General features: G+C 40.2%; 1 protein-coding gene across 3 annotated transcripts; it reads left to right on the top strand.

Moving 5' to 3' along the window:
- Positions 1-707: 707 nt before the first annotated feature.
- Positions 708-15,100, top strand: GYG1 (glycogenin 1). 3 transcript variants are annotated; one of them, XM_033068574.2, is made up of 8 exons: positions 708-827; positions 3,993-4,128; positions 6,054-6,228; positions 6,542-6,704; positions 9,898-10,024; positions 13,149-13,368; positions 14,041-14,091; positions 14,310-15,100. In XM_033068574.2, exons 1-8 carry the CDS (start codon positions 821-823, stop codon positions 14,469-14,471), a joined length of 1,041 nt encoding a protein of 346 aa, XP_032924465.1. In that variant the 5' UTR covers positions 708-820; the 3' UTR covers positions 14,472-15,100. The 3 variants fall into 3 exon arrangements, with proteins under 3 accessions (XP_032924465.1, XP_032924466.1, XP_032924467.1); XM_033068575.2 differs by lacking the exon at positions 14,041-14,091 and having other exon boundaries at positions 14,314-15,100; XM_033068576.2 differs by lacking the exon at positions 14,041-14,091 and having other exon boundaries at positions 710-827.
- The last annotated feature ends 1,884 nt before the right edge of the window (positions 15,101-16,984 follow it).

Below are 16,984 nucleotides of genomic sequence, written 5' to 3'. Positions count from 1 at the left end.
ACAGGAAAGGATCTGGGCATCCTGGGGGACACTAAATTGAACACGAGCCAGAAATGTGCCTTTGCTGAAAAGGTGAATACTGGGTTGCACGAGGCAGATCGAGGGAGTGGGATCCCTGCCCACTGCTCAGCACTGCTGAGGCCAGACCTGCAGGGCTGCTCTGGGCTCCCCAGTACGGAAGACAGGAGCACACTGGAGAGAGGGCAACAATGGGTCACAAGGATGATGAAGGGACAAGAAAGCATCTCTCCTAGGAGGAAAGGCTGAGGGAGCTGGTACCGTTCAGCCTTGGAGAAGAGGCAGCTCGGCGGATCTCATCCACCTGTACTAACACCTACAGGGAGAGTGCTAAGAGGACGGGGCCAGGTTCTTCCCAGTAGTTTTAGTCCTTCTGCCCCCCAGGGCTTAGCGGCCACAGGAGCAACGCTCCTCCTGTGTACCACCGCCGCTCCCGGCCTAACCTACAGCACCCTGACACGGTCCTACCCTCTATTCGCGCAGTGGAATATTTTGAAGCATTTTCAAGCACCGCTTTACCCGAGAGGCACTGGAGTGGGTAGGCCGGCGGCGGGAGGTTGAGGCCTCCCGGAGAGGGCGCGGTGGCGGTGCCGGCCCCGGAAGGAGGGGGGTGACGTGCCGCCGCCGCAGGAGGCCATGGCGGGGGCTCCGCCCGCGGCGCCGCGGGGATTCCTCGGGGCGGGGCCTCCTCCCGCCGGCACAGACGTGCCGCTGCTGGCCCCGCCCCTATATAAGGGGCGGCCTCAACGCAGCCGTGATCGCGGCCGTCGCGTCTCCCGCAGCCGACCTGCGCTCGGGCACCATGGCAGGTCAGTGTGCTCCCGCCCGGCTCGCGCCGCCCTTCGCCAGGGCCGCGGGCCGCGCTCGCGGAGCTGCCACGCGCTCCCCGCCGGCAGCTCGCCGTGGCTGCGCCCGTTTGTTTGTGGGCAGCGTCCGTGCGGCGAGCGGGCTCCGGGTGGTGGGGGCAGGGGCTGCCCGCAGCGGGGTCGGAGCCGTCCCGTCGGGCATCGCTGTGCCGTCTGAGAGGACGCGCACGGTGCCGGTTCTCTCCGCGCTTTAACTCGGTGCTCTGCCCCAGGCTCCGTCCTCTAACGGAAGGGATGCAGCTGGCATGGTGGGGGAGCAGCATGGGCCGGAGAGGCTACAGTAGGGCTACAGCGGCTCACAGGGGAAATCTTAGTTTCCCTCCTGAAACGCCGCAAGAGCTTGTGGTTCCTTTGATTTTGCTGATACTTTGCAGTGAGTAGGTCCTTACCGGTTCCCCACGTACATGTCGCTCCGTTTTTTTGTTGGCGTCGTCGTCCCCCCGTCACCCCCGATTTTCACCTGAAGCTGTCGGCAGAGCTGGTTTCATTTTCAGGTCTGGAAGCCTGCAGGAAGTCTACCTACCTCCCCCGGCCCCCCGATGCATGTCTTGATGAGATGTTCCTGTCTCTCTAGGAATCCCGTAATCAAAAAAAAAAAAAAAAAAATCAGATATACTAGTACCTAACTCAGAGAATAGGAGGAAAGGCAAGGACCTGTGAACTCTGGCTATGCCTACGAAAAATCTTCCAGGGAAATTTTGAAATTATCTGGGACAAATATTCCACTAACCTTCTGCACACCATCAAATGAAAGATTGCTTTTAGCTCAGACTTCCAGGATGCTTGTGGGTATGTAAGGGCTAGCACAAAAACTCTTGCAAAGACGTGTTATAACCTCTGAACTGGGCAGCCAAAGAAGTCTCTAAAGTAGCATGGTTTTGTCTGGGTAAGTCAATTAGGAAACTGTGCAACTGCCTCTCATTCTATCTGCTTTTGCAGACATAGTGTCACCGAGAGTTCATTATGTTTCAGGCCTAACAGGGCCTGCTGTGTAAACATAAGATTCTGTGGAAAAAGTGTTTACAGAGAAGGAGAAAAGGATAAGGAAGGAGACCCACACAGCTCAAATACCTGTTGTTTAGGTAGAATGGACTAGTCTTCTGCAACTGTAACTTCCATAATAAGCACCAGCTGGTCTTGCCCAAATTGTAGCATGGACTCATGTACTTACAAATGTACTTTAGATATAGAACAGAGCGTAGTTTATTCAAAACTTTGGAAAGTTATACTGACTTAGGTGGTCTCCAAGTTCGCAAAATTCACTTCCTGTCAAGCAGTTGTAAAGTTCCTCCTAAAGTTGGGATAGAGTATGGGGCTTCTTACCATTACTCCATCATTAAATTAACTTTAATTCTCTGAAGATCTTCCTATGTGAATATTCAGCTTCAAGAAGATGAAACAGAGTAACAGTGTATCTGCTAACAGGTCAACGAAGAGAAGAAGTGTCTTTCCGTGGCAAGGTCACTTTAAGAATTAGTCTTGTACTGCGAGGGGGGAAAAAAAACAAACGAGCAACATTCAGATGAACATTGGGCACAATCCCACTTTGTCTACGCTGTCTCTGAGCATAGTGTCAGACGTCCATGTATTGAATAGTAACATGCAAATTACCTAGTGAAAATCCCTGTCCTATTAGGAGGATGTTTTTGCGACTTAAAATGTTACATGCTTGCTCTTTCAAAGAAACACAAAGTTGTTCTGCAGTCTTGCTGAATATGAACTAATACAAATAGGCAGCTAAAAGTGGATTGAAACAAAATAGAAGCTTTTTTGATCTTCGTGATTGACCACTATAATGTAAATCCCTTGGGACTAGTTGGTTTTGCTGCTAAGCAAAAAAAAAAAGTTTTGTAGCTGGTCTATAGATCTTGCAGACCAGGTTTGCAGAGTTTATAGGCAGTTATGGTACACGATTGTCTGTCATCAACTGTAAAGGGGGTATTAAGTTAAAAGGATATTGATGATGACTGCCTCGTAAACTTAGGAGTTGTGCTGACAATATTTCTGAAAGGAGTCAGTATTTTAATCTTGCTACTAAGCTTGATAGTAAGTCTTAAAGTGCCCAGAACTCTCACTCTGATGTAACCTAGTTAACACCTTCTGTAAAGAAAAAAAGTCAAAGTTGCTAAAATAAATTTGACTCTGGAAATTCTTCCTAAGAAACTGTTTTGCTGATAGTGTGAAAAATGGATTGATAGAAAAGAGCATGCTTTGTAAAGGGATATAACTTTGAAAGGTGGTCTACATGAAAATAGTTAACAGAGAACTGAAGAACATTTTAAGTTACTTGTTTGCTTTTCTCAGTCCCATTCTGGCAGTTTAAAACAGCATGAAAGAATGCAAAGCTTGTATAATATGGCTTCAATAAGTACTATATGGCAAAATAATCTGTCTTACACTTTATTTATGGTACAGCTGGAGCAGAAGATTATAGTACCTCTTTCTGCTCAAAGAGTAAAAATAGCTCCTGAAAATTTTAAATTGCCTTTTGTATTACTAGTTACTTCCGCATTTAAATCTTGCATTCTTGTGACTGAGCTGCAATCATGGGTTGCAGCACAACTCATCTGCAAAATCCTGAGCTAGCAAAACTTCAAACTGTTGTCTAAGATATAATTCAATGCTTGCTTTCATTTGAAAATGAATTGCAAGTTTTAAGCTGCTTTAGCTTCAGGGTTGAGAGCTGAACCTAGAGAAACTCTACAAAACCCTACTAACTTAGGCCAAAACAAGCCCACGGACTCTAAACACTTTTTTTGTAGTAGCATATTAGTGGCCAAAGTAGAGCTCTTTAGAATTTTGGATTGTCTCTACATTTTGCATGACTTATTTAACCTGTGGGCAAATGTGAACTGGTGTACTCTTGCAACAGTCTTGATTTTTGTGGGTCATTATACTGCATTTTGCCATGTGTCAAGTTACCAATAGCAAATACAGCTATGCAAGGAATCTGCTTGATTGAGTCATGTAGGAAGGCCCTATACGCAGAATTAAAGGGCACATCTTAGAGGTCTCACAGCATGATTACCTAACAATACTAGGTTTCTAATATATGTCTCAGAATTAAATAGTGGATCATATGAACTTGACCACGTTCGTTTCTTCCAGACCAGTCTTTTGTGACTCTAGCCACAAATGACTCCTATGTGAAAGGAGCATTGGTACTTGGTTCATCCTTGCAACAGTACAGAACAACAAGGAAGCTGACTGCACTGATAACTCCTCAGGTCTCAGATCTTATGAGGTAAGGTCTGCTTATATACTTCAGACTGCAACAGTTCCTGCAGATGTGCAGATTGAAAAATGGAAGTTAAATTCCTTTATAGTAACCTTTCAAAACTCTGGGAGTTAAAAAGCTGATTTCAGCAGAACTCCTCTGTGCTACCTGAAGTTCTGTAAGTTCTTCAAACATGAAATTGTTTATGTTTTGGTGTGGGTTTTTTTTTCCTTCCCTGTGGTGAGTTAAACAAATAGTTGGCAGTTAGCGCTCTAAACCATGACTTGATACTGATATTTCTGTGGGATCTATGCTCTTTTGCAGTCCTACTTGTAATTGTACAACAATGTGATATTGCCTGTACATTTCTTAATGCTATGTGTATGTGTGTGGAGGTGGGAGGAGGGAATTGGTATTTGTTTCACAGAAGTATTCTTGAGATAGTATAACACAAACTCTCTTGAAATCTAGCAGACACTTCAAATCAAACTTTATCATGGGAGAAGAGAGCGAGCAGAACTAAAGTAGCACCAAATATGTCAAATCAGCAGGTTAACAGAGGCATCTAACAAGGTCACCACAGTACATCAAATGAAATTAACAGGCAACTGCTTCCTACAGCCTCATTAGAGTAGTCTCACTATGGAGTGGACTGGATTCTCCTTTCACATATAAGAGGGTAAAAAAAAAAACCAAACAAACAATGAAACAGTTAATAACTATGGGAACTACAGATGATAGGTCAAGATTCTCTGCATGGGAAAGTAATTCTGAGAAGAGGAGTTATCAATATATAGACACAATAGAGAGGTGACTCAGTGGAAAAATGCAGTGGCTCTCTCTGGAGTCTCCTGGCAGCTGAACGGTCATGTCAGTATTAAGATGTTGCATATAGGAACATCCATTCCAGCCTTCTAAGATGAGCCTTAAATGTATCTATGTGCTAGTTCAAGCCAGCTAGTACTATGCCCTTAGACCAGTGATACCTTCGTACATAGTGGTGTAATTGAAACTTGCATTTCTCGCCCTGTCTCTGCTAACAAAGTATGCCTGAAGTTCAGAGGCACTGTCCACCCAAACAGTCAGTAAAAACTCTGCGAGGCGGAGTTCCAAAACTCACAAGCTCTGTGGCTCAAATTGTACTGGTAATTGCTGAGCATTCAAGATACGGTGTAGAACAGTAGGTCTTTACTGTTGTTTCCTGTTTTAAGCAGCATGGACACTTTAATCTCTTGAACTACTGGCAATGCTGTATCAATGGTAAAGTGAAGGTTGGAGATCTGCCACAAAATTTCACTACACTGCCTGAATATTTGTCACACTTTAGCAAATATGATACTGGCTCAAAACATTTCTGTACTCACAGCCATGACTAAGTCAGTCTTGGAAAGACTTTATGGGATAAAGCAAGTTTTAGCAACTGGGTCTAGTCAGATGTCTTAAGTGTCCCAGATGACACAAATACAGAGCAGTGTAAGTATTGCATAAAATTGTGTCTCAGCTGTTTGGGATTCAGTCCTGCTCAAGCTACTCTAACAGCTTCCCATTTCTTAATTGCCTCCTTGGAGTTGCCAGAAATCAGAGTCTGGATGGAAAAAAAAAAGCTTTGTGCAAAGTTTGTATTACGTAGCTATGACTTACAGAACTTGATAGCAATGGTAACTAAAACTCTGTGGAATAAAAAAAAAACCCAAAACAAAAAAACAAAGCCCAAAACAAACAAACAAAAAAAAACCCAGGAGACTTCTCTATTCCCTAAAATGTGCACATTACAAACTTTGTGGCAGACAGGTGTACTTGTATATTGCAACATATGCAGTCAACTCTTCCTATTTTTCAGCAAGAAATGTTACCAGGTACCCTGTTATTCCACTTTTCTTTATGGAATCTGTCATGTGGCCTGTTGTTGGAGTAACACTAGAACTAAATCTTGCCAATTGACTCTTCCCCAGGAGAGTGCTGGAAAAAGTATTTGATGAAGTCATATTGGTAAATGTCTTGGATAGTGGGGATTCAGCACACTTGGCATTAATGAAAAGACCTGAGTTGGGCGTCACACTAACAAAGCTTCACTGCTGGGAACTGACACAGTTTTCAAAGTGTGTTTTCATGGATGCAGACACAATGGTAAGTGGCTGTGTCTCATGGTACCTCTTAAAGACCTAGTATCAGGGTTGTTGGATTTTTATTTTTTTTTTTTAACAAGTAGAGGTAATAGAAACCTTTTATGAGATGCACTAGTAACAGTAAGAATGTATGTGCCTTTTAAACTAAATTAACTGTAATTGAGTCTGTGGGGACTATTTCTATATTGTCTCTGTAAGATGAACACTGATACAAGAACTTTCATTTGTGTCTTAATGCTGATGCCAAAATCCATTGAAGCATGATACCACAATTCCTAACCTAAAAGCATTTTTTTAAACTCCCTTACAATTAGGTTTTGTCAAATATAGATGAGCTTTTTGAGAGAGAAGAGCTGTCTGCAGCACCAGATCCAGGCTGGCCTGACTGTTTTAATTCAGGAGTTTTTGTTTACCGACCTTCCATTGAAACGTACAGTCAGCTGCTGCAGTTTGCCACAGAGAAAGGCAGCTTTGATGGTATGTATTAATTTGTATTTCAGTGTAAGTTATGCCAAAATGGTGTAGTAGTTGGGATGGCTCAGTAACTACATACATCTCATGGGGACTCTGATAGAATTCTCTGTGTAACTATGCAAAAATTGTATCCTTCTCAGAAAAAGGGACTATCATTACAATATGTAGTAAAACTACTTTGTTCAGACTTCATGAAATAAAAACTGAATTGGGCCTCCAGACTAACAGGTGTAGAATCATATAATGAGAAATCATATAACAAGAAATGAAATTCCAGTGATTCTAGTGCTATGCTTCAGACATTCCTAACATTTCAGGCTTGAATGTTCTATCTATACTAACTCAAGCTGCTATAGAAAAAATAGTACTAGTCAACTTGGGCACAGCTTCAGAGAATGAAACATTTGAAGATGCAGCTCTCTCTTCATATGCTATGTCATGACTTCCTGTCATTATAGGGTGGTGACTGTCTCTTTCCCAATATCAAGTGTGTGTAGTGGCCTTGGCTGCTTCCCACTATAGGTAGGTTACTTGGGATCAGCCAGTGTACCAGGTGTAAGCTTGAGAAGCCAAGTTCTGCTATCCTGTAAGTCTACAAAATCTGTTACCATTGCAGTAAGAGCATATGTCACTTGGAGATGGCTATTATTAAAGGCTTCTCAATATCACTGTCTCCTGTCACTTAATTTCATTATGTAACTACTGTGGTACAAAACAAAGTCTAACTTTAAAAACTACAGAAAACTATGTAAATAAGGCCATAAAATGGAACTGTCATATAGAAGGTAATGACTTAGCCTGTTGACTTACCTCTCAGTACTTTGTGAAAAGTAAAATATCCAGTTGTCACTCCTAGTCTGCAGAATAGTCCTTGTTACTGTAGGGGCTCTTGTGTGTGGCCTTCTAAAGAATATTAGTCACAGTTGCATGCTCAATGCTACCCAATGAAAATGAGTACTGCCATGTAATAAAGGACTGAACCTTGCAGTGCAAATTGATCACCAGCTATGGCAAAATCTATGGCATAATTCTGAATTGTTGAATTAAACAAACAAACAAAACCCCCCAAAACCAACCAACTTCTGAGCTACAGGCTACAAACTACTGCTGAGCTCAGGAACTTGGCAGGGAGAAAGGGAATTGAAAATTAAATTGACCTAGAGAGTAATAAAGGGGTCTAGGAAACTTAGTAAGATAAACCTGTGAAAGGTTACTGCTTTTAATAGGACACAGGGATGCAAACTTAACAACCTACCAAACTATGTGTAGTTGAAGTCAAGCTTGCAAGTACCTTGTCCAAGTAGGAGTAACTAGGGAATGGAATATTTCTTGCATGTAACAGCAGACCGCTGCCTGCTATGTAGTGCTGTTGTCCAGAAATGGCAGAATGATGGCTACTTGTGTAGATACCTACTCTTTCTGAACTTCACCTTTCTAGATAATAAAGAACATGTCATGCAACTACTCTAGATAGCATCTAAAAGTTGTGGAAGGGGAAGGGAAGTTTGGTGGTATTCCTGCTACCTTAAGGATGTTGCTATTGCTTAGACAATAGTCTGACTCTAGCTTGGGATCCAAAATAGTTGCTTTTACAGTCTTGCTGTATTGTAACCTTCATATGTGTCTATAAATATGTAGTTAATGTAAGTACTGCCTGATTTTTCACCTTATGTCTGAGATCCTGTTTACATAACACTCCTGTTGAAGTCTGAATTAGGACAGCTAAATGCTGCTTTCATTGTCTGCTTTGGCACAAATGCATGCAATCTGAAAAAAGCCGGGTATGTAAAACAATCTTGGTGAGAGAGAGTCCTGCAGAGTAAGTGAAATATACTGTTGCTGCCCCTTCGGTTCTCTTATGATGGATACAAGTTCTTTAGAAGTGCTTTCCTTCCTTTATGGATTGAGACGCAAGTCAGAGGTTTGAAATTACTGGACTGAGTCTCCAGGCTGTTTCTCACTCTGCAATCTGCATGTATGCTGACAGCTGTAACAGGATACCTTGATTTTATATTTGTCAGTGTACTGTCCGTACATCTAAGTTTATGCCCAGTGTCTAGATACTTCAGCTGCAAAAAGCAAACTCCGCTCAAACGACAGATGGTATAAACCTTAATACTGCCCTAAATCGAATCATAGGCCAATAAAAACCTTTTCCTTAGTTAGCAGAGACTGAGTGGTTGAGAATATGAAATATTAGAATGAAACATTGTCTACTATCTAAGCTACCCATTTACCTACTCTTCAGTAATGCTACTTGTGAATGCAGTGATAGGTGAAAAAATACAACAAGTGAAAGTTGGAGGACTTCCTTCAATCTCCTTGATAAGAGGAATTACTACCATTTAAAGACTAATTGTATTCATTGTGGTAAAGAATGAATGGATATAAATAAATAGGTTTTTACTTCTCAATTGCTGCTTATAAACTAGTCTGCTCTGGTCTTAAGGCTGTATTTTTTTTTTTTTTTTTTTAGCTAGTCTACTACTGAGATACCAAACAACTTTGGACTCACTTAACCTTGTAACAACCTCTACTTACGAACTAAGAGGTGACCTCTCTGAATACAGATTGTTATCCTCATTTAGTGGTTAGTCAGGAGCCTTTTAGTACAGAACTAGGAACATCTATTGTCTGTTAAGGAATTGGTGGAGTTTTACTAGATTAGTTGTCACCAACATTACATGTGTTTTTCTTATCAGATCAGTGTGGAGGGAGATGCATCTGGGACTGCAGATCTTATAGGCCACTGACACCCTAACTCTGTCAGTGAGATGATGCTGGTTGTGCATCTATAAGCATAAGTAATAAAACTACTTGTTACCATTTGTTCTCCTGAGCTAGTTTTCCTGAAGCTGAACAGTGCTCAGTTGTACTGTTTTTATTGTGGGGTTCTTTTGCTGCCTTATAGAGATTGAAAGAAAGCTGTAAAAGACAGTGAACGGCAGAGTTTGTGAGCAGCTTCCTGTCTTTTAATAAAAGTAGCCCATGTATGCTATTTTGTTCTCTGCATTTTTTGAATATTCAAAGGCTGCAAGGTTTATAGGGTTGTTCACAAATAGAACTGTGGTGCTTTGTGCCAGTCTTCTACAGGACATGATAACTGAATTACCAACTCTTACTTAGTAAAGTGACTGAAAAAGATCCTCAAAACAGCTGTCTGATGCTCGTAGCCTATTAATGCTTTCTCTTTTAGGTGCAGATCAGGGGTTATTAAACACCTTCTTCAGCAGCTGGGCAACAACAGACATGAGCAAACATCTACCGTTTATTTATAATTTGAGCAGCACTTCTGTATATTCCTACCTTCCAGCATTTAAAGCGTAAGTTGAAAACTTCAAGAAGACTTTGAGAGCTTACGTAAACTAATTTCTTTGTAACAGAATGAACAGGCATGATGTGAGTTTATGCAGGTTTTCTAGAAGGAAGGAGACTGTTCCTGTCACCTAAAATATCATCATTTCTTCTCTTAAAAAAAAAAAGAGAAGTTAAATTAATGAAAGTCAAATGAATCATCTCAAGATAAACACAGAGAGACAGCTGTATCTGTAGCTCACTCATCCCTGGTGATAACACTGAAGTTGATTTAGAGTAAGCACATTTTATAGGTCACTTGCTGAAGGGAAAAAACACTCTTCCAGTATAGGATAGAGTCTAGTACAGTTCTAACCAATGGCAGTAAGCTCTTTAATGAACTTGAGCTGAACTTCAGCATGTCACTGATGCCCTTTCTTCATTCCAATTACTTAAAGTATTTAATCACCAGTAGTTACACTTTCATCTAATCAACCCATACCATTCAAATAAGTGTGGTGAACAAAGATTTGTATCGAGCTAGAATTCTCTCCTAACAGTCTTTCTAGACCTTTTTCAATTCCTTAAATAACAGCAAGATGGAACAAAGAATACAGCCAACCACCTATCATTGCATGTTTCCTCTGACAAAATCTGTATCCTCCCTAGCTAGCAGCATTAGTTTGGCATGTGACTGAACTCTATGTCAGAGGCAGGGTTGCTCAAAGTGTTATAACAATCCAGGAGAAAGGGGGCAGGGGAAAAACAAGGGGAACTGAAGTGTTACACAGAAACTCTTTATCTGTTATGAGATACAGAAGTTGAAGGCAAGGGAAAGTGCCAAGTGCATAAAAACAATCTGATCTCTGAATGACATCAGGTTACTAGTGTCTAAAGCAGCAGCTAGCATAAGCAGGGCTTGCTGGCTCAAGATCAAACTATGTCTTGTGATCAGAATACTATTTGGAATCTCGTCGTGCTAAAAGTAGAACACTTATTTAAAGAAATATATGCAAGCCTTAGAATGACTAAGTAGCTGGATAGCATTAGATAAACTAACATCTATTGTAAAGTATGCCCTCTTTCCATGGCTGGCTGTTTGTCATGTGCCCTTAATTTTACAAATTACTTTGTTGCCACAAAAGACTAATTTGATCTGGGAGCTCCTGACAAAAATTCTCTTTACCTGATTGAATCAACTGCTTAACTGAATTAATCAGACCTTCAAAAATAGAATGCTGGAAGTGCGGCCTTTGTAAGTAACATTCCCTGCTCAATAGGTGGAACAAGTTCCCTTGGTTAGATCAGCAGCTACACTCCTGATAATCAGCAGTTGGAATATAGTGAAATTTAAACCTACTGACAGCAATAGCTAAGTTTTTTGCAGCTTTGTATAGCGAGACTAGATTTCACAGCAGTCTCAGTAATCCTTTTTCCAAAGGAAAATGCCAATTCATGACAAATGCTCTCTAACTTCAAAACGTTCATGAAGGACTTTTCTGGGAGATGTGGAAAGACAGATTAGTTGCTGAGGCCAGTGTGGACATAAAGCTTCCTAACAGTTGAGCTCAAATGTCAAAATAAAGTATTGCAGGTCCAGAAAGTATCTAGAAAGCAGATGCTGAAAATGTTGCAGAAACTTGGCGTCTGTCATTCTGACTGTAAGTGGCCAAGAGTACACTTCTTCATTTTGCAACAAATGTTATATGGTACTTCTTATGCATTCTATTCTCTAGCTTAATGTCCCTTGATTTTTGAACAATAAGTTTCTTCAGAACAGCAGCAGCCTAAGATGAAGAAAATTCAGGTTGTTTAGTACTGCGACAGCTTGTAAAACTAAGGTAGTGACCTTACGCTAAGTCTTTACTTTTGGGGTTTAAAGTTAAAGCCCAGTAACTGACCTCTTGAATTTGCAGTTAATGCAAATACTTGGCCTTTCATGCACACATAAATCTTCATTCTGCAGTAAGATCAGTTGTATTCAAATCATTGAATGTGAACATTGAAATACAGTCAAGGGCCTTAAAATAGAATGAAACCCACAATCCCATCCAAACGCATACTTGGTTTGAATATTCTACGGCTTTTGAAACACATCTGTATTGTCTCCACATATAAAACTCTTTTAATACCTGAGTCCTGGTCAAAATGACCAGCATTTGCTTAGTGAAATATTAGACAAGCTACTTGATGTTAGTCTCCATTTCAATCATATTATGTTGACAAGAAAGCATAATGTGGTACAGACTGACCTAGGGGAGATAGTCACTGTTAGCAGAGAGACTAGTATTGCTTGTTCACAAAACTAAATCAAGCTGAAACCTAGTTCTGGAACTGTAGGAGTATGACTTAAATGTTGTCGCATTCAGTGTTAAGTTCTTTACTTGAAAAGAGGTGCATCTTATCTCTACTTTTAATGCAGAAGAACATACTGATAACAGTTGGGACAAAGCTAGAAGTTCATATTGAAAATGGACTTTAAATGGTTTCAAAAATAAACTAAAACAACCCACTACCACACCCATGCGTGGCTACCCATGCGTGGTTATTTAGGAAGTAAGGGTTGTCTAGCAAGACCCTGCTGCAGCAAGATCAGGAGTCTTCTGAAATGCCTTGGTTATCAAAGTTATTATTTTGCAGGGACATGGTCTCCTTGCAGCAGAGCCATCCAATCATCTGTTTCTACAGAGCTATAAAACCAAAAGGGTAGCTCTTAACACTGACCCTTCTCCACATAATACTTGTAATGCTTAATTCTCTGGCTTGCTGACTTTGGAGTAGAATCTTTTTCACTTTTAAAACCAGTTCCGATTGCAACGGCTGCTTGAGACTGCTCTCTCCTGAGCTATGGACATCACCCTAAAGACTTGAGTTGTCTGTAAGTATTTAAATAGCCCAGACCACTAGGTTTGGCTGTATTCTGACTAGTGTAATGTAGAATTCAGTTTGCGTTTTTTCTGCTGTATCGCAATGCTTTCAGTCCCAATAGGCACTGGCAGTTTGATCATTTAGCATTTAGCCTCCTAAATATATTCATATTTCTGTTTCTGGAAAAATACAGAAATAGCAGGTGAAAAAAGTTATGTCTGCCAGTCAAAACTCATTTTCTAAACACATGTACAAACTGACTTCTAAAATTTTTCTGCTCAACAGGTTTGGTGCAAATACTAAGGTGGTGCATTTCCTGGGAAGTACAAAGCCGTGGAACTATACATATGATTCCAGAACAAAAAGCATAAAGGGCAACATGGATGACCCTAAACTAGTTCACCCAGAATTCCTCAACATGTGGTGGGATACCTACATAGCTGATGTTTTACCACTACTAGAACAGCATGGAATTGTTAAAGAAATTCCTACAGGAGTAAATATGGTGCGTGCTCTAATAATCTTGTACATCCATACCTAAGTATGGATGACAGGTTATTTACCATTGCATCAATTTCCCTTCCCTCTGTCCATCTCAATGCATGGGTGTGGTTTAGTTTGTGGGATGCAGGGTATTTTAGTTTTGTCCTTTTAAGCCTGGAATAAATAATACTACAAAAGAGAAGCATGCTAGACAGGTCTTGGACATAGCTTGCCTAAAACAAACTATGTAGGTAGTTAATGTTGCACCAGGTCTTATACTGCAGTAACTTCTTGGATGTAGTAACAACTTTAATGTATACAGAGAAGGGCCTAACTCTTAATGTGCTCCAGCGAATGAGGTTCTCAAGCAGAAGAACCCCAGTTCAGCATGTACAAATGTGTACATACAGATCTTGCATGGTGAATCACATTTAGATAAGCCTAGGATAACTTGGGAATCAATACTTATATCAACAGGCAGTGATGAATGCCAATACTTATTAAAATCAAAGTAATGCTTCTAACTCTAGTTCTCATTCACAGTTTAGTAGCCTGCATCTGACTGCAGACTTCTTAGTCTTAGCTTAGTGCATGGACCAGTTTAAGTTCTCAGCCTTTCTAAGACCAAAAATACTGATCTCTTAAGATGTGCTTTTCTTGGTAATCTTGCATCTTTCTAACAAACTATTTGCAGCTATCGGGCTTGGTCTATACTCTGGCTTTCTCTTGTGGCTTCTGTAGAGAGGTATGAAGAAATTAAAATTTACTTTTTTCTTTTTTTTTGCCTTGCTAACTTCTGTAACTCTGCTTTGTTATTTTGCTAGGAAAGCTGCACAATCCCTACCCATTGGCAATGCTTGCTACTGCTCATGATAACATCTACTTTGTTGCCCCACTCTATGGCCTGTTGCTCGCTTTAGCTGTACAAGTATTTCTTTATTTTTACTCTGCCTTTCCTTTTAGGCAGAAGTTACAGAGGCAGTGTCCCACGTATCAGTATCGCCGCTATTACCGACTGAATCTTCAGAAGAACGCAAGGAACGATGGGAACAGGGCCAAGCTGACTATATGGGAGTGGATTCCTTTGACAACATCAAGAAGAAACTTGATACCTACCTTCAGTAGAAGTGCCTGTCTCAAACAGTGGTGATGCAAGGACTTGTTCCAGAACTAACAGCTAGAGAGGTATAGATGGTGGTCAGTTACACTTGCTAGTAGCTTGAGAAAAACTTCTTGGCTGAAGGCCTCTGCAGTGCTACAGATGAAGACTGAGCAAAAGCTAGGAAGCAGAATCCTTGGGCCACCTATTACTGCCCAATTTCCAATTCTCCCTACTAGATAAAACCAGGTATTTTCAGCCTAAAATTTCTTCTGTTTTGATAAATTGGCTCAACATATTATTTAAACTGGGTTTGTTACCTCACCTCATTAAGGTGATTAGCATTGATTCCTTTGCTTGCTGTTTTAGATGTAAAATCTAATTCATGGGATTGCTCATACACTGGAGTGGTAGCCATTCTGCTTTACCATAAATGTATTAAGGATACTGGGAATACATACAGTTGTAACAGTAATAGCACTGCTTTGCTCTTCCAGTCACAATTGCACTGAAATTTTGACCAGGTTCTTACGCACAGTGCCTGCAGCATGGCAGAATGCGTTTTTCAGTTCTGTATACTATGGGACTAGTAAACTGAGTTTTATCTGTTCCTTGCAATGTTGCACTTGATACAAAAATAAAAAGTTGTCATGCATTTCTGTCTTCCCTAAACTCTTGAGCAATTAAAAAAAAAAAGGAGCTCCAAAGCAGTCTAACTAAAATATTCAACAGATATAAATACCCCTTAAGCTTTGTTGATACTACTCAAGCTCTCATTAGCAAATGTTCAGCTTTTAGTTTGTAACTATTTGGAAGTACTTAGTCATTTGCCAGGGAGCTGTTTAGGGCCAATCCCCATATTAGATTGCCATAAATATAGGACAGGGCACTGAAGGAAGTAGCTGCTGAAGCTGCTTACATTAATAACTCAAAGTTTGGAAAGAAGGCATCTTTCTTTCAAGTGACTAAAGAAACATCATCCATAACGTAAGCCCCGTACGCTGAACTTAATCTTAAACACAACCGTGATACTACTTCGGCAAAGAAAGATTACATAGCTGCTTAAGTAACTGTACCTACCCTGATAAGGAACACTACTCTTTCCGTGTGTAAAGACAGTAAAAGAAAGTGCTTTTTTTGCCACACTCGAGCTGTGTGTACTACAAAACACATGGAAAAGCAGTAAAAATAAAGCATGGTGATGACAGACAGATTGGCTGTCATCTGTACTAAGGTTTAGATCTATCCTTTAGCCGAAAGTCTAAACAGAAGAAAATTAATGTTCTTTGACAGCTGTACCTTGAACTAATCCAGAAACTCTAAGAAAATATTACTTCATTATTTCCTAGTAGAGGAGGATTTTGGCTGGAACCTAGTGTGGGTGCTAAACCTTTATCCTAGAGATAAAATAAACAACCAACAAGCTCTTACCATTTGTTGGTAAAGCAGAAGACATAATACGAGTATAAGGGTTGGTCTGTTTTAACTTGTTTTCACTACTTAATTGCTCTATGATTTAGTTGGTCACCGTTTAGGAAAAATGCTAAAAGATGAGGTCCAAAACCAATGTAGCTTGTAGCTACTTAAAAGAACATAGTAGCTGAACTCCCAGTTGTAACTAGCCCTTTTCTGTATGGGTTTTTCTTTTGCTGTGGTTTTTTTTTTTTGTTTGTTTGTTTGTTTTGGGGTTTTTTTGGGTTTGTTTGTTTGTTTGCTTTTTGGGTTTTTTTAACAGATAAATTTAAAGTTGTGTGAAAGCATGAGGGATTACTAGTTAAATTCTGTAATGAAAAAATATACTTTATCAAACAAATATTGGAGAGTTCTGCATATTCAAAGACTGCTCTATGAAAAATGGTAAAATACTCTTTTTAAGCTAAACAGTCTAATTTTTCCTCCCCTTGCCTGTATTCATACTTGAGAATAGGCTCATTACTTCTTTTTAAGCTTAGTTGGAGAGAACCAAGAAAGTATAAAAGTATGATACTTATTACCTACCTGATAATTTGGTTTAGCATGTAAGTTCTGTTACGTTAATACAATAAGATAAGGAGAGATGCTGAATAAGATGAAAACCAGCATATCTTGGGTTAACAAATACAGATAGTGAGAAAGATAACCTGTAAAAATAATTTTGTTGTAGCTTCTGTAACTCATACTATGATCAAGTGTTTACCACAGCCTCAGGAAAGGTATGACATCTATACCAAATTCTATGCAGCTTATTTTTAATAAAATGACCTTTATGTAATTATTTGCCACCATTTCCTTCACAATTGCTGCAGGCAGCTTTTGCAGAAAAGCAGAGATCCCTTTTTATCCCTTGCAATAGCATCACTATACATCAAGAAGTTTTCTGCTCTAATCTGAAGGTACTCAAAACAGCGCTATACTCTAAACATCATTATTCAGAACAATCACAGCCCTGCTTAGATTGCAACTCAAATATTAGAACTTCACTTGTCATTATGAAGCCTATAATATAAGGTGTTCCTTAAATGGTGACAACTCAGAGCAACTCTTAAAAGCTTAAGAAGCA

This window comes from Catharus ustulatus, chromosome 10, assembly GCF_009819885.2.
Source record: "Catharus ustulatus isolate bCatUst1 chromosome 10, bCatUst1.pri.v2, whole genome shotgun sequence".
Classification (NCBI taxonomy): Eukaryota; Metazoa; Chordata; class Aves; order Passeriformes; family Turdidae; genus Catharus; species Catharus ustulatus.
Note: the sequence above shows the minus strand (reverse complement) of the source record. Positions and strands in the feature narration are given on the sequence as shown.

Excerpts from the sequence above, each read along its gene's own strand:
- GYG1 (XM_033068574.2), top strand. Across the intron at positions 4,129-6,053 it reads CAGGTCTCAGATCTTATGAG|GAGAGTGCTGGAAAAAGTAT; the intron begins GTAAGGTCTGCT and ends ACTCTTCCCCAG. Across the intron at positions 13,369-14,040 it reads TTCCTACAGGAGTAAATATG|CTATCGGGCTTGGTCTATAC; the intron begins GTGCGTGCTCTA and ends AACTATTTGCAG.